The 25335-nt window shown below is 38.0% G+C and overlaps 1 protein-coding gene across 2 annotated transcripts in view; it reads right to left on the reverse strand.

The window, feature by feature from the left end:
- spock3 (SPARC (osteonectin), cwcv and kazal like domains proteoglycan 3) overlaps positions 1–25335 on the reverse strand; it is a 493731-nt gene that overhangs the window by 160492 nt on the left and 307904 nt on the right. For both annotated transcript variants that reach the window (XM_069926142.1, XM_069926141.1), the window contains exon 5: positions 1447–1549. In XM_069926142.1, coding sequence (XP_069782243.1) covers positions 1447–1549 — 103 coding nt within the window. The remainder of the gene's footprint in view (positions 1–1446; positions 1550–25335) is intronic.

Consider the following 25335-nt stretch of genomic DNA (forward strand, 5'->3'; position numbering starts at 1 on the left):
TGGACTGTGAACCAAAGAACATTTCTGAATTCACACACACATTACATACACGTGCACTTAGAATTAGAAGGGGGTTAAATTAGGTTAATTAAGTAAAAGTGTGATACTGTTTTCATGTTTAAAGATAATTAAAAGCAACTTTTGTTTAAGTAACCATTTGTCTTGGTGAATATCTATTGCTGCTGGGTTTTGAGGTCCTCTGGGCTCATAACTATGCACAGAGGAACTTTAAAAATTCTCCACTGCCTGAAAGACGCTGATCAACATGGAATTCACAAATACATAAGAGACAACAGGGCAAAAGGTTACGTGAACTTTTGGTTCAACCATCCAAATTCACAACAATTTTAAACACCTAGGTCAAGAAAATGGCCAATTTTAAGACCAGCTAGTTAAATACTTTAACTTACCACAGTAATTATTACATTGAGGGAATAATTAGAAAAACAAACATATGGAGGATGGAAGCATGCAAGGCATAGATGAAGCTTATAACTGGATTACAGTACAATGTATACAGTAAATCTTAAATGACATGGGGTCAGGTGAAGGGATTAGGATAGTGTGTAAACAACTATAGTTAGATATAGCTTAATATCTATAACATTTCCCAAAGAACATTTTCTTAATATCTTTTTATGCTTTTTTCCCCATAGATTTTGAATTGATACTTTGCAATGTTATTTTCTTATTTTGAAGTAATATTCCAGGTTTACCATATTCCATGTGAAATGTTTTATTAGTAGATGGAATCTTTTCCCAGTAAGACCTGGCATAGCCTAATGAATATTCAGGACTCCACCTTGAAAATAATGCACAAACCAGCAAGTCTGATCAGTTTGTATTTTTTTGGAGGAGGATTGTTGCATTAATTGATTATTATTTAATGTAAAACTGTTTACAATGTGTGCTTTGTGTTTAAATTTAAATTTAGACATACAGCACTGTAACAGGGCAATTCAGACCTTTGAGTCCACACCACCCAATTTACACCCGGTACGTTTTTGAAAGCTGGGAGGAAATCACAGCGCCGGGGAGAACGTACAAGCTCCTTACAGACAGCGTGGGATTCGAACTCAGGTCCAGTCATTATCACTGGTGCTAACTGGTGCCAACCGTACTGTCTGTTTATTATATATCTCAATGAGTGTCTTTCCCTTGATCAAGGAGAGTTGCCACACAACTCTTCATTTTGCCCTCACCGTAAGACATATATTAACAATCTCAAGCTATTTTATGGATTGGTTTGTTAGATGCTAAAAAATAATAGACATTACTATTTCTATTAAAAACCAATGCTACATATCTTAGGATTTTATAATAAATGTATGACAAATTGAGGTAATCACAATAATACATTATATAACATGATTTTATACAGATGAACAAAGACATTTTTCACCAAATACCCCAAATTTATTGTTTTTCTTGTAAATTTATTCTTACCAGAGATGAGTAGACATGGCCATCTGTTCCACATACAGGACAAGGATGAACTGCTGGACATGATTTGCAGTTTGATCCTTTCTCTTGTTTGGTGGCTTTCATTCTGCAGAAAAAAATAAGATATAAAGGGGGGGGATTTCTTTTGGATAAGTAACTTGATGCAGAAACACAGCATAATTTGCATAAATGACCAAAAAAATTATCATCAAGACAATTGAAGCTCATGCATCTTTTAATTTTATTTTAAATCTCCAAATGTATTTGAATAATTATTTATTAGCTCTTCCAATTTACATGGCAAATTTACTTTTTCTTCTATCACTCCTTTTCACAGTTTTAAATCTATGCTTTGGTATCTGAAAGTAATATTCCAAGTTTCCATTATGCAATATTTTATAGACCTTGATAAAATCCCCATGCAAGTGAACAAAATATAATGAAAACATGAAACCATTTCAGAGTTTGCTGTATCAGTGGAGAAACATAGGCCTGCATATTCAGGTATGCTAGACGGCAATTAAAATGGCAAAAAAAAACTAAAAGGCTACTGTGCTTGGCCAATGCTAATACTATTTAAATTGCTTTGCCACTAATCCCCAATATAATTTTGAAGTCCCCCTCCCGTGCCAGAACCCCATCCCCTCTCATTATTTGAAGAATGGAAAGAATCTAATACCTATTCAGCCATTGTTTGTTATATAATATCTCAATGAGTGTCTTACTTCTGGCTGGAGAATTGCACAAATTTCCTTTTTTTGGCCATTTTAAGGAATCATATGATTACTAACAAGTGCAAACATTGCTCCATTACTAAATTTCTATACCACAATTTCCAAACTTTCTATCACAGATTGATTATTATGATTTCCTTAACTCTCCTATTGTGACTCCCTAGAACAGTGGTTCTCAACTCTTTCTTTCCACTCACACACCACTTTAAGTATTCCCTATGCCATAGATGCTCTGTGATTTGTGATTTGTAAAGGATTGCTTAAGGTGGGGTGTGGTTGGAAAGAAAAAAATTTGAAAACCACTGTTTTAATCGAACCTAATTGACTCGTTATGTTCACGGTTTCATAACTCCAAAGGAAATGGGCCAATGACAATTTTTCTCAAGCAAAATATTTCAGTAACAATTGGGTCTAGAGCAGTGATACTCATCCTTCCCTTCCCACTCACAAGGTAGAAGGACTTGGTAAACAAGTCCTGGGATCACAGTGTACAATTAACACATGCCAGTTGATCCAGTACAGAACAGTCACAAAATTCGTACTCTGACTTCAGAAACCTGATTTCAATAACCCGTTAAATTCTAAGCTCACTGTTTGTAGGTGTGGTGCACTTTGTCAATTGCAAAAGCAAGTGGAGAAGTTTAAAGCCACGCCTGCATGTCTTAAATGGAAGTGGTAAAGTATTTCATTATTGTCAACTGAAAGACAAGATTGAAGATGAGCAAGAGGTGGCACCCACCTTTTTTCTTTGGCCCTGGAGCCATTGTTGACTGAGATATTGAAGAAGAGGTAGATCCTTTACACATGGAAGAAAAAAGTTCCTCCTTCAGACAATGGGAGGAGACTTGTAGTGAATTGAATTTGAGATGAAAATCCCAAGTATGTGGGTTCAATGCAAAAAAACAAACCATGAAATGGCTTTGAGCAAGTAACTCGCTGCAGTGAAGGTATCATTAAAGCCATTTCTCAGCAAATACACTACCAACCTCACATCCAATTCCATTCAATACAGCCCCATCACTCACCTACCAATGATCTTCATCAAGGCTGGCAACTAGCTTTCAAAAGCAGCACAGGAACCATAGAACATGATTGTTAAGATCACCCCTAATCAATTTTCTCAGATTTCACATCTCTTATCGTCTTTTTTTTTAAATTGATGAGTTTGAGATTGTGTAAACATACATCTAGTACTTCCCCTTATTCAATTCTCAACCATTCTTGCAGTTTTACCCTTCCTACTTTGCCAGGGAACACCCACTTGGCATCTTAATAATAATAATAATAAAATATGGCACTAGGTCACTCTGAGACATCAATTAGGTCGCTGAGATAGCAACGCTTCACTTTCTTAAACTATTTAGAAGTGGGATCCAAACTGAATCCATGAAACAGTTAAGTACAGCCAAACTACCCAAGGTATCATCTCCCTGTCATGTAATGCCACTTATAAATTCTGCTACGGCAGACTCAGTTGAGGACTTTGCCAGGGAAGTCCACAGATGAAGGTGGCAGGGACTTGCATAATTAAATGCAGGACCTTCAGAAACTATGGATGCATGACCACAGTTTGGAACAATTTACTCTGTCACTATGACATAAAGATAATGCAATCATAATATATTTATTGTCATATACAGTGGACAATGTACACATGCACCAGAATTCTTATTTGCTGTAGCCGAACAGATACTTGTAAAGAAAACTACATTAATAAACTTGATTGAATTAAAAAAGAGAACAAATACATAAAACAGATAGATAATAAATATTCACAGTAATCCTGGTGCAAAATAGTGCAGACAGTCCTTTTCTGCTGTTGGAGGAGTCTACGATTAATGCATCAAGGGGAGATTCAAGAATCTGAAAGCTTTTGGAAAGAAACTGTTCTTGAACCTTGAGGCTCTGGTTTTCAGGTTTCTGCATCTCCTGCCAAAAGTTAGGAGTGAGAAGAGGTTGTGACCAGAGTGTTGGCTACCTTCTTGAGGCACTGCTTCACTTTGATATCTTCAGTGGACCTACATTTGCTATCTTCTGCATTCCTGACCACTTGAATTTCCAAACCAGCTTAGAATGCAACCAGTCAGTATACTTTCCATAGTGCACCTGTCGACGTTTGATAGAGTATATGACCATGTGCCAAATCTCTTCAGAGTCCTTAGAAAGTAGAGGTGTTGGTGTTCTTTCTTGACTGTTGCTTCCATGTTCTAGCTCTAGGAGAGTCTTGTGAAAATCTGGACACCCTGGAACTGGGAGGCTCCTATCTTCTCCACCTCCATCTCATCAATTTAGTCAGGTGGATGCTCCCTCAGGCTCTCCTTCCACAAATCAACATTCACTTCCTGTATCCGACAACATGGAAAATCTCCTCACACTACTTAGAAAGTAGAGATAAAATAAAAACGATGGTTTTTGTGATCTTGATAAAGGGGAGGAGATGTGTTACAGTGACTGAAAAATTTTACCTCCTGAGTTCCTTCAGCAGTTCTTTAACTGCTTAAAAACTATGGATCACTAATTTTCAATTTATCCATAATGTCATAAATACGGAATGGCCGTTGGTCAAAAAAGCTGAAAAATAGGGGAAATTATATTTTCTTTTTTTTTAAATTTTTTTATTTTTCACACCATAAATCACATTAGCCATGATACACACTTTTTCCTTTTCACACATATACAGTGACATTTTCTCCCCCCGCCTCCCTCCTCCCAACCCACCCCCCCACCCTCCCCCTCCCATCCATTTAAGGTATACAATCTAGGATACATTAAACCAGTCAGACAATGTTGTCACTCAACAAAAATACACCAGAAATTCTACTGAGTCCATTCTTTTCTTTCCTTCTCCTTCCATCAACTTAGGTAATGATTGTCCCCGGTAGGTTTTCGCTATTGTATTTAATGTAAGGCTCCCATATTTGTTCGAATATTTCAATATTATTTCTTAAACTATATGTTATTTTTTCCAATGGAATACATTTATTCATTTCTATATACCATTGTTGTACTTTCAGATTATCTTCCAATTTCCAGGTTGACATAATACATTTTTTTGCTACGGCTAGAGCTATCTTAACAAATCTTTTTTGTGCATCCTCCAAATCAATTCCAAATTCTTTATTTTTTATGTTATTTAGGAGAAAGATCTCTGGATTCTTTGGTATATTGTTTTCTGTTATTTTATTTAATATCTGATTGAGATCTTCCCAAAATTTTTCTACTTTCTCACATGTCCAGATCGCATGAATTGTTGTTCCCATTTCTTTTTTACATCGAAAACATCTATCAGATACTGTTGGGTCCCATTTATTTAACTTTTGAGGTGTAATGTATAGTCTGTGTATCCAGTTATATTGTATCATACGTAGCCTCGTATTTATTGTATTTCTCATCGTTCCAGAACATAATTTCTCCCATGTTTCCTTTTTTATCTTTATATTTAAATCTTGTTCCCATTTTTGTTTAGTTTTACCATTTGTTTCCTCATTCTCCTTTTCTTGCAGTTTAATAAACATATTTGTTATAAATCTTTTGATTAACATTGTATCTGTAATCACATATTCAAGGTTACTTCCCTCTGGCAAACTCAAACTGCTTCCTAATTTATCCTTCAAGTAGGATCTCAATTGGTAATATGCCAGCGCTGTATCTCCAGTTATATTGTACTTATCTCTCATTTGTTCAAAGGATAAGAATCTATTTCCTGAAAAACAATTTTCTATTCTTTTAATCCCTTTTTTTTCCCATTCTCTAAAGGAAAGGTTAGCTATTGTAAAAGGGAGTAACTTGTTTTGCGTCAATATTAGTTTTGGTAATTGATAATTTGTTTTATTTCTTTCTACATTAATCTTCTTCCATATATTGAGGAGATGATGTAATACTGGAGAACTTCTATGTTGTACCAATTTTTCATCCCATTTATATAATATGTGTTCAGGTATCTTTTCCCCTATTTTATCTAATTCTAATCTCGTCCAGTCTGGTTTTTCCCTTGTTTGATAAAAATCTGATAGGTATCTTAATTGTGCAGCTCTATAATAATTTTTAAAGTTTGGCAGTTGTAAGCCTCCTTGTTTATACCATTCTGTTAATTTATCTAGTGCTATCCTCGGCTTCCCCCCTCTCCATAAAAATGTCCTTATTATTTTCTTTAACTCCTTGAAGAATTTTTCTGTCAGTTGTATTGGCAATGCCTGAAATAAGTATAATATCCTTGGAAAAATGTTCATTTTAATACAGTTTATCCTTCCTATTAGTGTTAGTGGTAAATCTTTCCAATGCTCTAAATCGTCCTGTAATTTTTTCATTAGTGGATAATAATTGAGTTTATATAGTTGGCCGAGATTTTTGTTTATTTGTACACCTAGGTATCTTATTGCCTGCATTTGCCATCTAAATGGAGATTCCTTCTTAAATTTTGAGAAATCCGCATTATTCATAGGCATTGCTTCACTTTTATTTATGTTTATCTTGTAACCCGACACTTCTCCATATTCCTTCAATTTCTTATATAATTCTTTTATTGATAGTTCTGGTTCTGTTAAGTACACTATAACATCATCCGCAAATAGACTGATTTTATATTCCTTGTCTTTTATTTTTATTCCTTTTATATTATTATCTATTCTTATAAATTCTGCTAGTGGTTCTATAGCTAACGCAAACAATAACGGTGATAGTGGGCATCCCTGCCGCGTTGACCTGCTTAAGTTAAATTGCTTTGATACATGTCCATTTACTGTCACTTTCGCTAACAGTCCCTTATATAATGCTTTAATCCAATTAATATACTTCTCCGGTAAACTGAATTTTTGCAATACTTTGAACAAATAATTCCATTCTACTATGTCAAAGGCCTTCTCTGCGTCTAAATCAAATGCTACTGTAGGTGCTTTATTTCCTTCTACTGCATGAATTAAATTAATAAATTTACAAATATTGTCTGTTGTGCGTCTTTTTTTGATAAATCCAGTTTGGTCTAAATTTACCATTTTCGGTACATGCTCTGCTAATCTGTTTGCTAATAGTTTAGCTATTATCTTATAATCTGTGTTTAGTAATGATATTGGTCTATATGACGCTGGTATGAGTGGATCTTTCCCTTGCTTTAGTATTACTGTAATTATTGCTGTTTTACATGAATCTGGTAAGCTTTGTGTTTCATCAATCTGGTTGATTACATCCAGGAGGGGCGGAATTAATAAGTCTTTAAATGTTTTGTAGAATTCTATTGGGAATCCATCCTCTCCTGGTGTCTTATTATTTGGTAATTTTTTTATTATCTCTTGTATTTCTACTATTCCAAATGGTTCTGTTAATTTATTTTGTTCCTCTATTTGTAGTTTTGGTAGTTCAATTTTAGTCAGAAATTCATCTATTTTCCCTTCTTTCCCTTTGTTTTCAGTTCGGTATAATTGTTCATAGAATTCTCTAAAGTTTTCCTTAATTTCTTTTGGATTATATGTAATTTGTTTGTCTTTTTTCCTTGATGCCAATACCATTTTCTTAGCTTGTTCTGTCTTAAGATACCATGCTAGGATTTTGTGCGTTTTTTCACCCAGTTCATAATATTTCTGTTTTGTCTTCATTATATTCTTCTCCACCTTATATGTTTGTAGTGTTTCATATTTTATTTTTTTATCCGCCAATTCTCTTCTTTTAGTTGTATCTTCCTTCATTGCTAAATTTTTTTCTATATTTACTATTTCCCTTTCCAACTGCTCTGTTTCCTGATTATAGTCCTTCTTCATCTTGGTTACATAACTTATTATTTGCCCTCTAATGAATGCTTTCATTGCATCCCATAGTATAAACTTATCTTCCACTGATTCCGTATTTATTTCAAAATACATTTTTATTTGTTTTTCAATAAATTCTCTAAAATCCTGCCTTTTAAGTAACATGGGGTTTAATCTCCATCTATACATTCTTGGAGGGATGTCCTCTAGCTTTACTGTCAATATTAAGGGTGAATGGTCCGATAGTATTCTAGCTTTATATTCTGTTTTTCTTACTCTATCTTGCATACTAGCTGATAACAAAAATAGGTCTATTCTTGAGTATGTTTTATGTCTAGCCGAGTAATATGAATATTCCTTTTCTTTTGGGTGTTGTTTCCTCCATATATCCAAAAGTTACATTTCTTCCATTGATTTAATTATAAATTTGGTTACTTTGTTCTTTCTGTTAGTTTTTTTCCCAGTTTTATCCATATTTGAATCCAAATTCAGGTTGAAATCCCCTCCTATTAATATGTTCCCTTGCGTATTAGCTACCTTCAAAAAGATATCTTGCATAAACGTTTGATCTTCTTCGTTAGGTGAACATACATTGAGTAGATTCCAAAACTCCGAATATATCTGACATTTTATCATTACATATCTCCCTGCTGGATCTATTATTTCCTCTTCTATTTTAAATGGCACATTTTTACTAATTAATATAGCCACTCCTCTTGCTTTTGAATTATACGATGCTGCTGTTACATGTCCTACCCAATCTCTCTTTAATTTCTTGTGCTCCAATTCAGTTAAGTGTGTTTCTTGCACAAATGCTATATCATTTTTTTCTTTTTTCAGTAAATTTAGCAGTTTCTTCCTTTTAATTTGGTTATGTATTCCATTAATATTTAAAGTCATATAGTTCAACGTAGCCATTTTATACTTTGTTTATCTTCCCTTTCCGTTTTTCCATCATTACCTTTCCTCCTTTTCCATTTCTGTTTTCTTATTTTAAACCCTTTATAAGACAACATTCCTAAAATATCAAACATTTTCCTTATTCTCCTATTTAAAACTTCTTTAGCCCCAATCTCCCCTTCCCCTCCTGAGTTGTCCTTTATCTCTTGTCGGACAACCACATCTCCCCTCTCCATTTGGGTCTGCGAATTCACTCGCAAGCGTCAGCTGATTTTGCAGTGACCGCAACTCCTCCCCACCCAGCCCCCCCCAGAAAAGATTTCACTTTTCATATGTAACAAAGGTCACTCTTTTAGTTCCCTCCTTTTCCCTCTATTCCATTTCCTTCCCTTATTAATTCTTGTCTATACTATCTATATTTTCTATAATATCTATAATATACGGATACATTCACGTATGCACATTATACATATACACTCTTATACCTCTTTACCCACATACATATAAATCGTGGTCATTTTTACTCTCATTACACGTCTTCATCCCTCAGTCTATTTTGTAATTGTTCTGCAAATTTTCGTGCTTCTTCTGGATCCGAGAATAGTCTGTTTTGTTGTCCTGGAATAAATATTTTCAATACCGCTGGATGCTTTCGTATAAATTTATACCCTTTCTTCCATAAAATCGCCTTTGCTGTATTGAACTCCTTTCTCTTCTTTAGGAGTTCAAAACTTATATCTGGATAAATGAAGATTTTTTGCCCTTTATACTCCAGTGGCTTGTTGCCCTCGCTTACTTTTTCCATTGTCTTCTCCAGTACCTTTTCTCTTGTAGTATATCTTAGGAATTTTACTAAAATAGATCTTGGTTTTTGTTGTGGTTGTGGTTTAAAGGCCAATGCTCTATGTGCCCTTTCTATTTCCATTTCTTGCTGTAGTTCTGGACATCCTAGGATCCTAGGGATCCAATCTTTTATAAACTCTCTCATATTCTTGCCTTCTTCATCTTCCTTAAGGCCCACTATCTTTATGTTATTTCTTCTGTTATAGTTTTCCATTATATCTATTTTCTGAGCTAACAGTTCTTGTGTCTCTATAACTTTTTTATTAGATTCCTCTAATTTCTTTTTTAAGTCCTCTACCTCCATTTCTACTGCTGCTTCCCGCTCTTCCATCTTGTCCATTTTCTTTCCCATTTCTGTTAAGGTCATATCTATTTTATTAATTTTCTCTTCTGTGTTGTTTATTCTTCTTCTTAAATCATTAAATTCCTGTGTTTGCCATTCTTTAAATGACTCCATGTATTCTTTAATAAGAGAAAGTATATCCTTTATCTTGCCTTTCCCTTCTTCTTCTATTTCACTGTACTCTTCCTCTTCCTCTTCTTCTTCCTCTGGGTTGGCCATCTGTTGTTTCTTTGTTGCCCTTTTCTTCTCTTCTTTCTTGTTTTCATTGTCTTCTGTGTTCTCTTCTTGCTGCAGGTGTTCTGCAGCTGTCGTTGCCGGCTGTGGAGATCGACTCCTCAGCTGGTCACCCCTCCCGTCGGTGTGTTTTTTTTCATGCGCGGTTGCGCACTTTTACTCGGCTCAACGAGCCATTTTTGTAGTCCACTTTCTACCGACCTGAGGGAGCGGGTTTCTCTCTCCACCGCGGGCCTCTTCGAACAGATAAGGCCTTCTCCTTCTTCCTCCGTTGTCTTCTCTTCCTCTCTTCTTACCGTTGATTTTGATTTTTCTTTTTTTGTTGCCATCTTCTTTCCACCTTTATACTCACTTTTCTTTAACTTTTATTTCTGTGCCTTTGTGTTTTCCTTTGTTTTTTCCGACTTTTCTGGAGAGGGCTGGAGTTCACCGTCCGGCCACTACTCCATCACGTGACTCCCCCGGAAATTATATTTTCAATAATTGACAATAACACCAAAGTTTAACGTTTGCATGGATCTGTTGTCAAAAACTGACCAAATATCAAATTAAAAGACAGTTTTATAAATTATTGGAACACAGAATTTTATTTAATTGTAAAAGAGTGGGGGATTCCAAAATTCATTTACAATAACTGCCCTTTGTAACAGTACCTGTCAAAGATTAGTGAGCTGCCTAAATAAAATGTACATTGCAGCCTCATTACCTGACCAATCAGAGAAAAAATGATGGAAATTATAGATCAGTTTAGAGATACTTTGATTAAAATGAGTAGACATTTCTATGTCTATTTGTCCTGTTAACATTTGACTGCTCCACATGCTTTAATACATTTGTCTCTTCACATGGCTAATACATATTAATATTTCATCCCCTAGGATTTGGTCTGAAAATTACAATTTCACACTTGAATGCAAGTTGGGCTCACTGTCCCATGTTATTGAAACCTGGTCCACAAGAAATGAAAGACTGCATCGATGCGTTTTGAAATGCATGATCTATTAGAGGAACAATTGGTTCTCCACTCAGCTCTGGATCACCTCAAAACTGCAATTCATACATATGGCTGCTCTTCATCGACTACAGTTCAGCTTTCAGTACCATTATTCCCTCAGTGCTGGTCAAGAAGCTACAAACTCTAGGCCTCTGTACAGGCCTCTGGAACTGGACCCTTGACTTTCTCATTGAAGGACAACAGTCAATACAAATAGGAAGCAAAGTCTCCTCATCCCTGATTATCAACACAGGCAGAACCCAAGGATGTGTGCTTAACTCACTGCTCTACTCATTGTACACCCATGACTTTGTGGCCAGGCACAATTCCAATGCCATTCTCAAGTTTGCTGACGACACCACAGTTGTTGGCAGAATACAAATGGCAATGGGGAAGCGTACAGGAAGGAGATGAATCAGCTTGTTAAGTGGTATCTCACCAAAACCTTGTACTCGACATCAGCCAAACCAAGGAGATGATTGTGGACTTCAGGAGAAAGTCAGGGGTACATGAACCAGTCCTCATCGAAAGCTCAGTAGTGGAAAGGGACAGGAACTTGAAATTCCTGGGTGTCAACATCTCTGAGAATCTGTCCTTGAGCCTCCATGTTGATGCAATCACAAAGAAAGCCCGCCAGTGGCTAGACTTTGTGAGATGACAGAAGAGATTCAGTATGGCACTGATGACTCTTGAAAACCTCTACAGGTGTTTTGGAGAGCATTCTGGCTGGTTGCATCTCAGAACAAGAATAAACTCCAGATGTGACATCACAGGCACCGAACTTCACTCCATGGAGGACGTCTACATGAGGCAGTGTCTTAAGAAAGTAGCCTCTATCCTCAAAGACCCCCATCACCCAGGTCATGCCCCTTCACTCTGTTACTATTGGGAAAAGGTATAGGAGCCTAAAGATGAGCAGTCAACAGCACAAGGACAGCTTCTTCCCCACTGCCCTTAGATTCCTGAATAATCAATGAACCAAAGACACTACCTTACTTTTCGTGGACTATTGTTTTAATTTTTTTATATTGTAATGGTTATAATATGAATGTTGTAGATCCAGCTGCGCTGGATGGGTCACGTCTCCAGAATGGAGGACCATCGCCTTCCCAAGATCGTGTTATATGGCGAGCTCTCCACTGGCCACCGTGACAGAGGTGCACCAAAGAAAAGGTACAAGGACTGCCTAAAGAAATCTCTTGGTGCCTGCCACATTGACCACCGCCAGTGGGCTGATAACGTCTCAAACCGTGCATCTTGGTGCCTCACAGTTTGGCGGGCAGCAACCTCCTTTGAAGAAGACCGCAGAGCCCACCTCACTGACAAAAGGCAAAGGAGGAAAAACCCAACACCCAACCCCAACCAACCAATTTTCCCCTGCAACCGCTGCAACCGTGTCTGCCTGTCCCGCATCGGACTTGTCAGCCACAAACGAGCCTGCAGCTGACGTGGACTTTTTACCCCCTCCATAAATCTTCGTCCGCGAAGCCAAGCCAAAGAAAAGAAAATTCAGTTCTACCTTTTGATTTACTGAAAATCATTCAGGAAGGTCAAGAGAATACACTGAATAAGGAAAAAAAACTTTTGTTTGATGATTTGGCAATGTTTCAATCTGATCTTATCCTGAAACTAGTTTCTAATTCAAACTGCTACATATTCAGCCTGCCCTTTACACATCTCACATAAACCTATTTTTTGAATATGCCCTTTGGAAAAGCTCACAGCCTATTTTTTTTTAATGCAAAAAATGTCTTCCCATTCCAAACAACCCCCAATACAAATGCATGTTATTTTTATCTTGGAAGGAAGGGTGGTGGACTCTGTGTGGTGGAGTCAAATGAAATATAATGAGAGGGAAATAAAATAAAATGCCTTCTCTGTTTTTGCAAATAAAAGTATTGGGGGGGGTAGATCAAACTGGTGTTAATGATTGTGAACAAGGGCTGCAGAGGGAATTTCCTTTTTGGATGTTGAAAATGGCAGAAAGGTAAAATGAGCTGGGGATCTGTTGAATATAGAATCTACTGTGGTGATTGTTAAGGGCAAATGAATTTCCATTACAATGGAAAATGGTAGGAATATAAATATGGGAAATGCAGTGGTGATAACTGAAGTTCTGCCAAAGGTGGTTTCATGGTAGAGGAGATATCTTGGTCAAGGAAAAAGGAAGACATTTTGGAAGCAGTGTCTGGAACATTTTCAGAGCAAATGAGATAGACATCGAGAAATTGGATCAATGGTTAAGAATTCAGCAACATTTATAGTCTTTCACAGCACCATACAAATGAATGTTTCCAGATTCACTGCTTTCTGTATCATACATTCTTGTTTTGATGTCATTACTAGTGCAACATTTTGAATGTTTCCAAGAGAAATTAAGTCACACTGATCTAAAGCATGCCCTAATACAAGTCACTTATAACCAGAATACTGTTTGTTCTGAATCTATATGATTGAAGAAAATCATCCTGAGCATGACCCTCTAAAATATTGACTCAGGTAGATCTATCTGAATTTATTCACTGACCACCATTTCTTCATGCACACTCCAATCACCATACACAGTATAAACTTTCGCATCTCCTTGGCTCTTCATCCTCATCCAACTACTGTACCCATTAAATGTCTAACTGCCTTGCCATTGTCTACCAAAATACACGCACAGCATACCCACAGACAAACATACACAACAGATAGAGACCCATTCACAAGCACATACATAATATCAGCCAAATCACACCTCACCCATTTACTAATCTCCTGGCCTGACCCTCCCCAATGCACTGTTTATCTAATTTTCCTCCCAACTTAATGATCGCAAGTCTACATCATCTGATAACTCTCCCTAGCACTGGTGTCTGATTGGAAGCCATGTCAATACATATTTCTGGTATCAACTCTGATCCTGCATCCCTTCAATTGGATCCACCCACTACTCATTACTTCCCACTTCCACCATCTTTCTCTGCAAACCCTGCTGTGGGTCACAACAGCAGCACAACGGTCGTGTTTGTAGTACAGATCGATCATTTGGTTTGTATGTCTTTTTGTGGCACTTTAAAGAAGAGGTTCGGCACTATGTGCCGCAGGAACATGTGAAATTTCAAATGATAATCTGTGCCAAAAAAGGGAACATGTGAAATTTCAAATGGTAATCTGTGCCAAAAAAGGGACACTTGGTGTAACATGCAGAAACGGTTTAAAGTACCTCTACAGCGATCAAACAAATTCTAGGCAAGAGGTTTTCAGGAAAGCAAATTGGAGCAATGTTTATTTGTAGCAAATTGGAGCTGTGTTTATTTGTTGGAGTTGAAATTTAACCTCTCTATATTTTAATCCAAACAATTCTTACTGCACTGAGGACCATAGAAACTGCAGATGCTGGACCCATGAGCAAACAATGAGCTTCTGGAAGAACACAGTGAGTCAGGTAGCCTCCATGGGTAGAAGTGGTCCATCAGTGTCTAGGCTCAGGACCTGGCTGACAGACTTGAATCCCATATGCTTCGCATGTTCCTAGCTTGTTGACATAAGCCCATTTCTAAGTTTTCTGGCAAATACTAGAGCGCCTCGGATGCCCCCCAAAGTTCCTCAACATGGTTATCCAACTGCACAAAAACCAACAAGGTCGGGTCAGATACAGCAATGAGCTCTCTGAACCCTTCTCCATTAACAATTGCGTGAAGCAAGGCTGCGTTCTCGCACAAACCCTCTTTTCAATCTTCTTCAGCATGATGCTGAACCAAGCCATGAAAGACCTCAACAATGAAGACGCTGATTACATCCGGTACCGCAAGGATGGCAGTCTCTTCAATCTGAGGCGCCTGCAAGCTCACACCAAGACACAAGAGCAACTTGTCCATGAACTACTCTTTGCAGACGATGCCGCTTTAGTAGTTGGAAATAACAGGAAAGCCCACCAAGGGTGAAAGCACTTGTGCTTTATTGATAATGAAATATTAATGCCAGCTTTTGACATTTAAAATGTGTACTGTGTTAACTGGGGATTATGTTTGCCTTGTCAATTTTTTATTTTACATTCATTTTAACAATCCCTGTATTTATTACCCATTATCACCCTTGAGAAAGTGATTATCAGTGGGTTTTTTTGGCCACGTTCTCCATCTGGTGAAGATTTACCCACAGTCCTAAAGAGGAGTGAGTGTTATGATTCAATCCAGCAACAACAAAGAAAAAAAATGATACATTTCCAAGTCAGGATTATGCGAGTCTTTGAGAGGTGGAATTGCAGCTGATGTGCCTGAAACCTTCTTTTCTTCATGGCTGTGGAAGTTGTAGATTTCAGAAATTTTGTCAGAGTAGCCATGCTGAAAAGCTACACTACACTAACCTAGATGGAGCCCATTTTAGCTAGTGTGGTGGATGAGGTGCCAATTAAGTAGGGTGCACTTCCTGAAAATCATCAAGCAATGTGAAATGTGTTGGAGTCACATTCATCCAGGCAAGTATTCAGTTCTGCTGTGTTTTGTACTTGGGGGCGGTGCGAGGTGGGGGGGAGTGGGGGGGGGGGGGGGAAGCCCTGGGATGTAAGGAGATGTTGAATCACTATAGTTTATGCAGCTGATAACTTCTTCAGTTCATTTTCTCTTCAAAAGGATACCCTGAACTTTGGCAGAGAGAGCAAAGCAATAATAATGTAATTCTCTCATGTGGCAGATTATCAATATTTGCTACTTTTGTAATATGTATTATTTATCATCCATATCTGAATGCCACCAAGACCTTGCTGCATGCATGTGCTAATTGCTTCACATCTGAGGAAATGAACATTGTACTTTAGGAAATTGATCATTCATGGGTAGCCGGAAACAATCATAATGCAAAATGCCAAACGATGATTATCAAGTCCCTTCAGAACTTTGATAATGTCTCTGCTGTAGTTCATGGGATTAGTACTCTCACCGAAGCCTATACATCTTCAGGCCTGTTACCATCACATTCCTATCTTTGTATACGGTCATGTTCCTCTGCTCTGTGTCCTCCCTCGGACTTTGGCAACATTTTCACTCTCAAGGATATCATCACTTGGCCCATACAGAAGAAATGTTTGAGAGAACTTGTGCTTCCCAAGGTCATCAACACTGCCAGCTTGTTTTTTGCCTGCCCTCATTACTGTACAATCAGAAGAACCCTGTTCTCTTTCACCTCACACTATCTTGCTACTCCCTCAAGGAGCTGCATTCTAAATCCATGACTTTCACCACATGCATCAAAAGGTATAGGGGGTCACCTACACTGAAAGCAGTCAACATTTGACTGACAGTGGTAGAGGGTTCAACAGTGTTTCAAAAGTAAATTCAGGTGGTAATGATAGTTCTTAAGATACCTACAAACCCAATATACAACACTGGAGCTGCTCAGGAGACAGCACTTTTTGAACATTGATATTCTGAGACTGTCCATAAGCAAGCTTATTTACCTGGAATAGCTCTTACGCGATCCATAGTGGTCTGTAGGTTTGCTCTAGGTGATCCATAGAAAAGTTGCCTTTTGTAAAATATGTATTTGAAGGAAGTCTTCAGTTTTTTTTGCATGTCATTGTATTTAGGACTACGGCCAAATATATTTTTTATGGCTCTTGATTCAGACATGACTGAAAATAAAACTGATTGGCATCAATGAGTTGGTGTTTGTTTTAATGGAGCCAGAGCAATGATAGGAACACATTGTGGTAACGATGTCTCACATTTGAGGAATTGTTCCTAATGTAATTTGGGTAAATCTGCAACATTCACAGAGAAGACTTGGCTCATAAACATATGTCAAGTGAATTTAAAGATGTTTTGGATATAGCAGTGATAATAGTAAATTTAATCAAGTGATATAAATAGCTGGTTAATTGCTGGTCTTGTGATGAAATGGGGAGTAAACGCAAATCATTTCTTTTGCATACCAATGTTTGTGGCTTCCAGAGGTAAAATATTGGCAAGATTATTTAAGAATTTCTAAGAAGTAATATTTTGAATGTGTTGTCTGCCATTCAATGAAAAATGGCTCATTAAAATGGCATATTTCTCTGATGTATTTTTGAAATTAAACAGCAATAAAAGGCCAGCAATAACTGTGTAGTGCAAACATGCTGGAGAAATCAGCAGATCAAGCAGGATCCATAGGATGGAAAATATAGTCAATATTTTTTTTATGCCTGAGCCCTTCCTCTGGCATGCCAAAAATCAGGCAGATGTTTAAATAAAAATGAGGGAGGAGGGGGAGGAGCACAGGCTAACGGGTAGGAAGTAATAGGTGGGTGCAGGTGGGAGGGCAAGATACTGCAAAGAGATAGGGGAGAAGGCAGAGAGCTAAAAAAAAACCTCTCTAATTGGAGGAGGGAAGGGAAGGGATGGGGTCCGAGGAGGCGAGAGTGAGGCAATAACTATAATGAATGCAAATGATAAAGTTCAAGATTTTATTCGACAGCTTACTTTGTGGATACAACACATTGAAAAACACAATGCTGAATCTTTCTACAATGAAATCCCTTTGGGATGAAAATAATTTACCGTATTTGATGACATATAGGACCTCCCGCGTTTTTTCCCAAGAAATCACCCCAAAAAACCATACTGAAATACAAAGCGCTCCAATTACTCACCGAGCTTCAAGGAGACCGCAGAGGTGCTGCATCTGTCCAGGTACTGGGCACGCAGTTTTGCGGATCACCTTCCCTTGGGTGGCCCGTGGCTTATGGAGCTGCCGCCACCATTCACTTCCCTCATGAGAAAACTGACCAAGGCAGCCCCCACCAGCTGCAAAACGGCTGTGTTTGTAGCGCACACCGATGGTACGATCGATCATTTGGTCTGAGGGGAGTGCTGGACCTCGATGATCAGGGTCCATGCTGAGCCTTTGTTCGACGAGCACAGCCCCCACCCCTCCCCCAGCAAATTGAATGAGGCCCAGTGGTTGGGCATGGCAGTGATCGAGTGGTCTGTTGAGCTGTGTGGCTTATGTGCTGCTGCTGTTCCTCATGTGTGAGGAGACTTTGGGGCATTGAGGTGAGTGAAGGCACACACACTCACACACACTATCTACAAGAAGCCTTGCAGGAGGATCCCATTCACCAATTTATTGGGTACCCATATATACACAAAAACAAATCTTTCCTAAAATTTCTCAGTTAAAAAAGGTGGAGTCTTATATGCCACTGGGTCCTATATGCTGTCAAATACAGTAACTATTCCTTTGGACACGTGCAAATATCTGCTCTCATTCCTTTCATTCAAGCACAAATTCCAAGATTTCTTTCCCAAAAATCAAGACTGCTATCTGCAATCCATATTTATACAACTCTAAAACGGAACATTTTCCAATCAAATTTAGAGTAAGATTTGCTTGAAATCCATACGGATGGAGACCTAAAACTGAAATTCCAAGTACACTTCAAACTGACTTCTGAAGTCAAATTCAAAGAGTATCCAGAATTATCAGAAATCACACCAAAGAATATTTTTGTATTTGTGCAAAACAGGATTTTCATTTTCAGAAGTAATGAAATATACAGATCTTGACCAGATATAGCATAAAACAGAAATCCACATATAACTCAACTTTTAAAAAGAAAACTGCTGCAAACCTCACATTAGACATATGAATACCTGTAGAGCACTAAGTCAAGCAAGCCTTCTATTTATCTAGTCATTTATTTATTTGTTTCTTTGTTTGTTCAAATAAAAATGCCAAGACTTGTACATTTTGCTTTCTTTTCAAATTACTCATTATTTTTTCCAGTGCTACACCCAGTATATTTTTCTGAGTGTGGGGCTGAATAATATAGGTTTTTAAAAAGTTGTAAATTTGACAATGACAACGCAAAAATACAAAATATTTTCTTTGCATAACAAAGCAGAAGTCCTATTGGTGATCTGGGAAAGGGTTCAGACTCACTTGCCCCCCACCACTCTCACCATTGATGTTTACTGTTGTGTGGACTACAATAAATAATCTATGGCTGAAAAAAGTTTCAGAACCACTTTTCTAAGTGATCATCATCTAGGAACGAGATAATTCCATGCACATCCATCAAGCAAATCAAGTGTCTACAATTTGCAAGTTAAGTGGCTTGTTAATTCAATGTGGAAATCCAATCATGCGCCATTCTGGGAATAGTTTCTAGGAGCACTTTAAAAAAAAAAGCATCACCTGGAGGAATTTCCAGACCAATGTGTTCATTTATTTACCATTAAAGCTGAAAACTAGTGAAGTAAATAAGCATTAGATTGCATTTTAATATATAAATTTACCACTCAATTGACAAACTTACACTATTTACTCAATTGAGGAACTTCTCATGCATTATCACAAATCTCAACTAATTGAAACGTGTTTAGAGGCTCTGAGAATTCAGTGAGGATTGAAATATCAATGTTAATTCCTTCAAATACCTTATTGTTAATGCCCAAAGTAGCTTCATTGAATTAATTGTACATTTATGTGTTGATGATAACAGAAAATCAACAAGGTCAAATATGGACTGGCACACTTTTGTGCATGTTCTGGTTGAACAGAAGCGGAGATCAGATGCAATCCATTACAAAGATTAGGAGTTTATTCAAAAGAATTGGCTTCAGTCTTTTCAATATTTTGCTGGAAAAACATATGGCTCATCTGGGACTGAATCTGGAGAAGCACCATGAAAGGATAGCATCCAAGAAGACCAGTGGTGTGGATGTTGATCAAGAAAAGTATATAGGTGAGGAACAGGAATGTATGCATATACAACGCTAAGATTCTTTTTTTCTGTAGGTGAGGCAGAATGACCACTTATAGGTTGGGCAAAAAAAAAAGACTCAATTTACACGTGTAAACAAATAAATAAATGTAACCAGCTGTGCAATACAGAGAGAAAAAAAAATGAACAAAGTGGAAAAGTAAGGAGTCCTTAATCCCTGATTGAGTTTGTTGTTGAAGTCTGATGGTGGAGGGATAGCAGCTGTTCCTGAAACTGCTGGTGCAAGTCTTGTGGCACTGATACATCTTTCCTGATGGTAGTAGTGAGAACAGAGTGTGTGTATCCTTGATAATTGCTGATGCTCTCCAACAGCAGTGTTCCCTGTAATTTTTCTTGATAGATGGGAGAGTTTTGCCTGTGTCCCCTTTTGGATGGCTTTATGTTCAGTGGTAATTGGTATCTACAGACCAGACCATGATGCAGCCAGTCAGCACACTTTCCACCACACATTTATAGAAATTTGCCAGGTTTCCAATGTCATATCAAACTTCCACAAACTCCTGAGGAAGTAGAGGTGGTGACATGTTTTCTTCACAATGCCATTAGCATGTTAGGTCCAGGAAGGATCTGCTGAGATAGTGACTCCCACATCGTACACCTCTGTTTTTACCTTCCTGAAGTCAACAATTAACTACTTGGTTTTGGTGACAATGAGTGTGAGGTTGTTGTTGGTGCACAATCTCCCTCCTGTATGTTGACTCATCACCCCTTTTCATACAACCCATTACCATGGTATCATCAACAAACTTGTAGATGGTGGTGTTGTCGGACTGAGCCACACAGTCATAGGTGTACAGCAAGTAGAGCAGGGGTCTAAGAATGCAGCCTTGTGGTTCTCCAGTCCTGATGGAGATTTTGAAGGAGATGTTTTTACCAATCCTCACTGTTCTGATCTGGAGGTGAGGAAATCCAGCATCCAATTACATCATAGGATGTTGATTCCCTTTCTTGCATTCAACCTGGTCATGCCCTAAAGTTTGGCCTTTCTGGGAAGATTTGGGTAATCTCCTGGGAAAAAAAAAAATTACTGGAATTCGATAACCTTAGGTACCTGAATTATTTTAATGGGAAATTTAGAAGATTTGAGACCTAAAATGAGGCTGTTGAAAAATCAATTAAAATTTGTTAAGCTTGCTTTAGCAGACAACAGGAAATGCATATCTGATTCCCAACTAGGTTTAGCACGCTGGAAGATAGAAATGCATAATTGTGCTCTCCTGGAGAAAATCACCTATAACCTTAGAAACAGGTATGATGTATTTTCAAGAATATGGAATTTATACCCAAGGTACATTGTGGTAAATCTTTAACGATTCCCCCCTCCTGTCTCTTCCCCAAACCCCCCCACCCAGTGCTCGCAGCACTGAGGACCCTAGATATGTCAGGTGATTTGTCCCTTGATGGGAGTGGGGTTTATCCTAGGTGACACCAATCTTTTCTTTTACCTATTCTTTCTCTTTTCTTACTTTTACTTATTGTGTTTTACTTGGAAGGGGGAGGAGGGAGGGTTCCTCTTATTTTGTTCTTCTTTCCCTCTATTATCTTTTTTTCCCTTTGGTTCAACATGGACATTGAATTTGCATTTTTGTAGAATTATTGTAATTTTTCTTTCTTTATAATAATTGAATCACATGTTGACTTTTTTTCCTCAATTTCTTTAATATTGACATGGGGATTGATATTTCAATTATAGTGCAACTCTGATAATCCAAAATTGGATTCTCCAAAATCATCATTTATGCAAAATTTTTTTCAGAGCTGAACTGACCGGGGACCTTGGGCTGGCAGCAGCAGAAGACCTCGAGCTTCCGGCGGCAGCAGGGACATCAAGGTTCTGGGCAGGAGCGGGAACCTCGGGCTCCTGGCACGAACGAAGCCTTGGTGGGGAGGTGTCGGTGATCAGTGGTGGCCAGTATTTTTTTTGGTGAGAATTAAACATTTTAATGCTTAAGATGCCTTCTGTTGTTGCTTCCTGTATAACCACGGTTACAAATGATTTACTGTTCCTACTGGCTGTTTTTTTTTAAAATGACCAGTTCTCAAAAAAAATTTATCCAAAATAGGCCTGGTTCCGACGATTTCAGATAAACTATTGTACTGTATTTTGTTAATATTATTGATATTGATGTTTTTTAAAATTATTTTTCAATTTGACTGCATGTTAATTGAAAATTCTCAAAATAAAATATTAAACAAAAGAAAGTTTGCAGACTCCCAGGTCTTGGAGTTTGCTGATTAATTTTGAGGGGATGATGATGTTAAATGCCAAACTATCGTCGATGGAGAGCATCTGATGTATGGATGTTTGCTATCTAGTTGTTCTAGGGCTTTGTGAGGTGACATTCGCCATAGACCTGTTGCTACGGTAGGTGAATTGGAACAAATCAATGTTGTGGCTCAGATAGAATCCGATATGCTTTCACATGAGCTTTTCAAAACACTTCATCACTGTGGGTATGAGTGCCACTGGTCAACAGTCATTTAGGCAGGTTACTGCACTGTGAGGCCTTGCAAAGTAACCAAAGAAGAGAATCCAGTGCTTGAAATTCATGTGCAAAACAGAGAGCTAAAAATAAAACCTAGCTGTGTAGAATGGAAGAGAAGCAATACAAAAAAATTCTGTCACTGATTGTGTCTACATTTTTGTGATGAGAGGGAAGTTAATATACCATGGATATAATCACAGCAAACATTGTTTTAAGCTTTGATTGGGATCGATTCCTTTCTATAAAAGGAATGGAACCCTAATAAACATTGAAATATTGAAATAAGGGAAAGGCCATTCACTACGATTGTGGCTGATCATCCAATTTCAGTGTACAGGTTCTATTCCTGCATTCACCTCATTGCAAGTCCCATGTTTCCAGTTGTCATCTTAACTACTTTTGTCCACAAAGTGAATAACCTCATATTTATCCATTATCTGCCGACTATATGCATATTCCCTCAACATGTCCAAATCAATGTGGAGCTTCTATGTGTGTCCTCGAGGCTCATTCTTGTGCCCAGCTTTATAATGTCTGCCCTACTTGGAGATATACATTTAATTCTTTCCTTGAAGAGAGTTATATGGATCATGAATATCAGGGGTTCTAGCATGGCGTCCTCGTGTAACCCATTAGTCATTGTTTGCTGCTCAGAAAAAAAAGCACTGTTTCATTCCTCACCTTTTGTTTCCTGTTTGCCAACCAGTTTCCTATCCTCAATCCTATGTGCTTTAATTTTGGATGGTTTTTTTTGTATGGGATTTTGTCAAAACACACTAGATTCACTAATTTTCTCCAATCCATTGTATCAGTTACATTGTCAAAAAATATACACTTCACTTGTGGCCATGTGTCCTTGTCAACTGTAATGACTGAGGGGCTAAAAGGACAGGGAGATTAGAGTAGGAGATCAAGAAAGTGAAAAGTGCAGAAGATCTAGAAACTAGGAGAATGTAAAGAGCACTGAAATAAGAGGATAAGGGAGTGTAAATAGTGGCAGTCAGAGAGAATCAGGCTAAAGGATGCCCTCACAGGTCAGCAGGTACATGACTGAGCTATTGTGACAGAATCATAGAAATAGACCCTTTGGCCAAATCATCCACATTGACCAGGTTATCTATCTGAACTATTGCCATTTGCCTGAATTTGACCCAAATCGCTTGAAACCTTCTCTATCTATGTACCTACCCAAGTGTCCATCTCCATAACACTAACCTCTTATGTAAATGTGGCTCCTCAGGTGACATTAAAATATTTCTCCTCTCACCTTAAAACCTATGCCCTCTATTTTTAGACTCCCTTACTCTGGGGGAAAAGACTGTACATCCAATTTTTTTTCCTGCTCCTCAAAATTTTATAGACCTCTATAAGGTCAGCCCTCAGCCTCTTGCTCTGCAGGGGGAAAAAAGATCTTAACCTATCCTCATAATCTAAGCCCTGGTGACATGGTGGTATATCTTTATTTGAATCCTTTCCAACTTAATGACATCCTTCCTGTTGCAGGGTGATATGCTGCAAATATGGTCTTACCAATATCTTATACTGCTATAACATGAGATCCCAACACTTTCAATGCATTGACTGAAGGCAAATGCACCAAACACCAAAGAAGTTTCCAGAGGCAGTCATATTCCTTAGATTAATTACCTTGACTTTCAACAATGTCGTGAGTATTTAACTAAAACAAAGAGGTAACTAAGATGATTCCAAGATTAGCCAGAGGAATTTCAACCATCGCCAGTTTCTAACAGGCACAAGATTCTCGTTGCCTGTTTAGAGCATGATACAGATTTCATCGGGAAGGGGCAAATCATGGAGCAGGACGCTACTCAACTGGGGGATAAAACTTTTCAAAATGACCATGAAGGGGAGAGTTTAGTTATGGGAAAATATATTTTTCTCTATTGCAAAGCATAGGGTACAAAAAGGCTCCTGGCAGAAGTATGAAGGGCATTTCTTCTTGGGGGTGGAGAGGAATTGGGAGTGCAAGGGAAAGGTTTTCGCTGTCATGGTTCACATAGGCAGCAAGAATAATGGTAGGAACGAGAAAGGCTTTGCTGAGGGGTTATGAGCTAATATCGGGCAACAGTGGAAAAATTGAAAAAGGGTGATCATTCTTAGTTTATTACCAATGCCATATACAAATGAGATTAGGAAAATCAACACATGGCTCAGACATTAAGTTCCAATTCCTGGGCACTGGGATGTATTGGGAGAGTGCATTAACATGGATTGAGGACTGGTTGTTGTGTAAAAGGCAGTCACAATGAACTATTGTGACTGGTTGGAAAGCTGTAACTCACAGAGTGCCCCAAGGATCAGTACATGACCTTTATTTATTATCGATATAAATGATTTTATTTTGCAGGGACAAAGTGTAAGGTATCCAGTTTCACTGATGACAAAAATAGGTGGGTGTGTGCTGCAATAAGAACATTTGGAATCTGAAATGGCATTATTGATAGGTTGAATGATGGGAGGAAAATTTGGCCAAGGGCATATGAAAAGGTGGTTGTACACTTAAGTTAAAGGAATCAAAGGCACATTATTATCCAAATGTAGAGAAACTGCAAATGAGTAGAGCAATCCAGTTCAAATAGTGAGCATTGGAAGAACTCAGTGGGTCAGGCAGCATCCATGGGTAGAAATGGTCCATGAACGTTTCAAGTCGGGGACCTTTATCGAGACTAAGGTAAAAAGGAGGTGATATTATGTTTATTAAAGGGTAAAGGAACTGGGGAAAGGCCAAAAGTTAGGAGAGGTTGAGAGGCACAAGGAAGGAGAGAACAGAGGGCGAGGGGGTTGGAAGGAGAGGAGTTAGAGAGAAAGGCAAGAACAGTAAGTAGAGATGGAAACAGTGGATCCCAATGA

The sequence above is a fragment of the Narcine bancroftii genome, chromosome 3, assembly GCF_036971445.1.
Source record: "Narcine bancroftii isolate sNarBan1 chromosome 3, sNarBan1.hap1, whole genome shotgun sequence".
In the NCBI taxonomy this organism is placed as follows: domain Eukaryota; kingdom Metazoa; phylum Chordata; class Chondrichthyes; order Torpediniformes; family Narcinidae; genus Narcine; species Narcine bancroftii.